The sequence below is a fragment of the Coccinella septempunctata genome, chromosome 3 (assembly GCF_907165205.1).
Source record: "Coccinella septempunctata chromosome 3, icCocSept1.1, whole genome shotgun sequence".
Taxonomy (NCBI): domain Eukaryota; kingdom Metazoa; phylum Arthropoda; class Insecta; order Coleoptera; family Coccinellidae; genus Coccinella; species Coccinella septempunctata.
Window position 1 is genome coordinate 16,204,315 of NC_058191.1, and position 4,592 is coordinate 16,208,906.

At 38.7% G+C, this 4,592-nt stretch overlaps 1 protein-coding gene across 1 annotated transcript; it reads right to left on the reverse strand.

Moving 5' to 3' along the window:
• Nucleotides 1–1,064: 1,064 nt before the first annotated feature.
• LOC123310287 (histone H1B-like) lies at nucleotides 1,065–4,371 on the reverse strand. Its single transcript, XM_044893752.1, has 3 exons — nucleotides 4,228–4,371; nucleotides 3,706–4,143; nucleotides 1,065–1,454 (listed from the first exon to the last, which is right to left on the reverse strand). The coding sequence occupies exons 1-3, from the start codon at nucleotides 4,369–4,371 to the stop codon at nucleotides 1,065–1,067; spliced, it is 972 nt and encodes a 323-aa protein (XP_044749687.1).
• Between the last annotated feature and the right edge of the window lie 221 nt (nucleotides 4,372–4,592).

Below are 4,592 nucleotides of genomic sequence, written 5' to 3' on the forward strand. Positions count from 1 at the left end.
CTCAAAAACCGTTTGATCAATTCGACCCAAATCTTGAAACTTCACATAGTTTTCGAATTGAGATGCACATGTTGAATTTCATATCGATAGTTCTGATAGGAATTGAGATTTCAGTGGTCAATTCGGCAAAGTGTGATATCAATTTTCCATAAACTGTTGGATCAATTCGGGCAAAATCTTGGAACTGTATATGGTTTTCAAATTGAGATGCATATGTTGAATTTCAGTTCGTTGATCTGATAGAACTGAAAATTTCGTAGGTCGTCTCGACAAAGTTCGATTTCAATTCCTAAGGAAAGGTTGGATCAATTCGACCCACATCTCGAAACTGTACAAAGTTTTCGAATTGAGATACACATGTTGAATTTCAGTTCGATAGTTCAGATAGGAATCGAGATATCAGTGGTCAATTCGGCAAAGTGTGATATCAATTTCTCAAAATCTGTTGAATCAGTTCGACCCAAATCTTGAAACTACACATAGTTTTCGAAGTGAGATGGACATGTTAACTTTCAGTTCGATAGTTCTGATAGGAATTGAGATTTCAGTGTTCGATTCGACACAGTATTATTTCAATTCCTAAGGAAATATTGGAATAATTCGACCCAAATCTCGAAACTGTACACAGTTTTCGATTTGAGGTGCACGTATTGAATTAGAGTTCGATAGTTTAGATAAGAATTGAGATTTCAGTGGTCAATTCGGCAAAGTATGATATGAATATCTCGAAAACTGTTGGATCAATTCGACCCAAATATTATATCAGTTTTCATGATTTTTTGATCGGATAGCTTGAAAGAAATCGTGAATATTCTGCACCTGAAATTATTCGGCAAAATTGCTGACCGTCAAATGATTTTTAGAATTCGGCACTTATGTGATAGCATTTTCAAAAATATTTACATTTTCCGAAAAAAATTACCTACCGTGTTCGATGAAAACATCTTGTATGACATCGTATCTCTAGCGAGTGAAAATCTATAAAAGTAATATTTAATAGAAAATTCTAGAGGCCCTGAAAAGGACCGGATTCAAATTTTTTTCCTTCCAAAATTATATACGTTTCACTTTTTCTTTTTGGGAGACGTTACTTTCTTCGGAGCCGTTACTGATTTGACCGTTTTTGGTTTCGGTGCTTTGGGCTTCTTCGTCGGCGATTTGTTTGCCTTCTTAGCTATCGAGGGAGATTTCGTTAATTTTGACTTCTTTTCTTTCGCAATTGCCGCTCTCTTTTTCGACCTACTCACTGTAGATGTAGACCTGGCAGGTGATGTGTTCTTCTTGTCGGCTGCCATTGTAGGTGATGCATTCTTATTTGCTCCATCGGCCGACTTGACCAATTTTTTCGCAACTTTCTTCGACGCGTTTGTTGTAGAACCGCCAGCGGCCAATTTGAAAGAACCAGACGCTCCTTTTCCTTTGGTCTGAATCAAGGAACCGGACTGTACAGCGGTCTTAAGATATTTTCTTATGAACGGTGCAAGTCTTTCAGAATCGACCTTGTGATTCGAACCGATCTATTTCTTGATAGCTTGCAACGAGGATCCGCTCCTTTCTTTCAATCCTTTGATGGCACTATTAACCATATCGGAAGTTGGGGGATGGCTGGGTTTGACATGTTTTGACCTTGCTGAGGTTTTTTTCTCAGCTTTGTTTAGCGTCTTACCAACAGCAGTGGCGGGCGTAGTTGCCTGTTGCATTTCAGACTCGGATGTTGAAAATGTCATTGTTTAACCTTTACACTTTAGATTTCTTCTGATAGTGGTACCGATATTAGCGAAGTTGACGGAAATTTGACGGGCGATTGGTTGGTAAATTATTGCTAAGGACTTGAAATTGCAAGTTTCCTGCGAAATCTCGAGGAATTTAGAATTTTTTATTTGTACCAATTATTGGGTTCATCATTGCATCGTATTTCGGACGAATGCGATATGGAAAATAGGCCGATATTTCATTTTTGACGGACCGAAACTATTCTTCCCAGACTTGTGGAAGTCGCTCCTGTCAAGGTTCCCGGATATTCTTATCATAAGTTATTATTTCGAAATTTGAGTCTCCTTGATCGAACAATTCATGATGAATAGAACTTTTTCTTTTATTGATTGACCATCAGAATTCGTACACAATTTTTGAACTGAGATATACGTATTCAGTTTCATTCAATTCGATAATTCAAATAGGAATTGAGATTTCAGTGGTCAATTCGGCAAAGTGTGAAATCAATTTCACAAAAATTGTTGGATCAATTCGAGCCAAATCTTGAAACTGTAGATAGTTTTCGAATTGAGATGCATAAGTTGAATTTCAGTTCGTTGCTTCTGACAGAAAGGGAGATCGGAGGTCGATTCGATTGATTTTGATATCAATTCCTAAGAATCTGTTGGATCTATTCGATCCAAATCTCGAAACTTTACTAATTTTTGAATTGAGATATACGTGTTGAGTTTCATTTCGATAGTTCAGATAGGAATTGAGATTTCTGTGGTCAATTCGGCAAAGTGTAATATTGGGGTGTAAGGGGAAAGGATGCGTTTTATAGCCTCTCCTCTCAAATGCCAACCTCACCTACTCGCGGTGCACCCTTTTCTTACGAACGAGGCTCTGGCGACCGAACATGAGCGGTATAACTCTGTTTTCCACAATTACGTAGCCTAAACATTGGCTTGAGCAGGAAATGGCTCTCTGCGTTGCTCAAGTTACGTCTCAGACCTTGTCATCTGGATACCTGTGCCACAGGATAATCTAGTCGTAGCCGCAACCAAAGTTGCACTGACAGCGTTACCAGTGCAGCTTTTGAACACCTCCTAACGCAGCTCCTACAAAAAGATGGATCAGTCGAACAGGACAAAATTCGTATCCGGAGGTAAAATACCCTCCCATTCGGATCTCCGGGGAATTTCGTAGGTCGTCTCGACAAAGTTCGATTTCAATTCCTAAGGAAAGGTTGGATCAATTCGACCCACATCTCGAAACTGTACAAAGTTTTCGAATTGAGATACACATGTTGAATTTCAGTTCGATAGTTCAGATAGGAATCGAGATATCAGTGGTCAATTCGGCAAAGTGTGATATCAATTTCTCAAAATCTGTTGAATCAGTTCGACCCAAATCTTGAAACTACACATAGTTTTCGAAGTGAGATGGACATGTTAACTTTCAGTTCGATAGTTCTGATAGGAATTGATATTTCAGTGTTCGATTCGACACAGTATTATTTCAATTCCTAAGGAAATATTGGAATAATTCGACCCAAATCTCGAAACTGTACACAGTTTTCGATTTGAGGTGCACGTGTTGAATTAGAGTTCGATAGTTTAGATAAGAATTGAGATTTCAGTGGTCAATTCGGCAAAGTATGATATGAATATCTCGAAAACTGTTGGATCAATTCGACCCAAATATTATATTAGTTTTCATGATTTTTTGATCGGATAGCTTGAAAGAAATCGTGAATATTCTGCACCTGAAATTATTCGGCAAAATTGCTGACCGTCAAATGATTTTTAGAATTCGGCACTTATGTGATAGCATTTTCAAAAATATTTACATTTTCCGAAAAAAATTACCTACCGTGTTCGATGAAAACATCTTGTATGACATCGTATCTCTAGCTAGTGAAAATCTATAAAAGTAATATTTGACAGAAAATTCTAGAGGCCCTGAAAAGGACCGGATTCAAATTTTTTTCCTTCCAAAATTATATACGTTTCTTTTTTTCTTTTTGGGAGACGTTACTTTCTTCGGAGCCGTTACTGATTTGACCGTTTTTGGTTTCGGTGCTTTGGGCTTCTTCGTCGGCGATTTGTTTGCCTTCTTAGCTTTCGAGGGAGATTTCGTTAATTTTGACTTCTTTTCTTTCGCAATTGCCGCTCTCTTTTTCGACCTACTCACTGTAGATGTAGACCTGGCAGGTGATGTGTTCTTCTTGTCGGCTGCCATTGTAGGTGATGCATTCTTATTTGCTCCATCGGCCGACTTGACCAATTTTTTCGCAACTTTCTTCGACGCGTTTGTTGTAGAACCGCCAGCGGCCAATTTGAAAGAACCAGACGCTCCTTTTCCTTTGGTCTGAATCAAGGAACCGGACTGTACAGCGGTCTTAAGATATTTTCTTATGAACGGTGCAAGTCTTTCATAATCGACCTTGTGATTCGAACCGATCTATTTCTTGATAGCTGGCAACGAGGATCCGCTCCTTTCTTTCAATCCTTTGATGGCACTATTAACCATATCGGAAGTTGGGGGATGGCTGGGTTTGACATGTTTTGACCTTGCTGAGGTTTTTTTCTCAGCTTTGTTTAGCGTCTTACCAACAGCAGTGGCGGGCGTAGTTGCCTGTTGCATTTCAGACTCGGATGTTGAAAATGTCATTGTTTAACCTTTACACTTTAGATTTCTTCTGATAGTGGTACCGATATTAGTGAAGTTGACGGAAATTTGACGGGCGATTGGTTGGTAAATTGTTGCTAAGGACTTGAAATTGCAAGTTTCCTGCGAAATCTCGAGGAATTTAGAATTTTTTATTTGTACCAATTATTGGGTTCATCATTGCATCGTATTTCGGACGAATGCGATATGGAAAAAAAGACGAT

What these genes read in the sequence shown, in the direction of transcription:
- LOC123310287 (XM_044893752.1), bottom strand. Translation starts at nt 4,371, where the DNA reads ATGACATTTTCAACATCCGAGTCTGAAATGCAACAGGCAACTACGCCC. An exon ending in ATCCCCCAACTTCCGATATG is followed by an intron (nt 4,144 to 4,227) that starts GTTAATAGTGCC and finishes TCGAATCACAAG; the next exon opens with GTCGATTATGAAAGACTTGC. An exon ending in CCAAAAAGAAAAAAAGAAAC is followed by an intron (nt 1,455 to 3,705) that starts GTATATAATTTT and finishes AAATATCTTAAG; the next exon opens with ACCGCTGTACAGTCCGGTTC.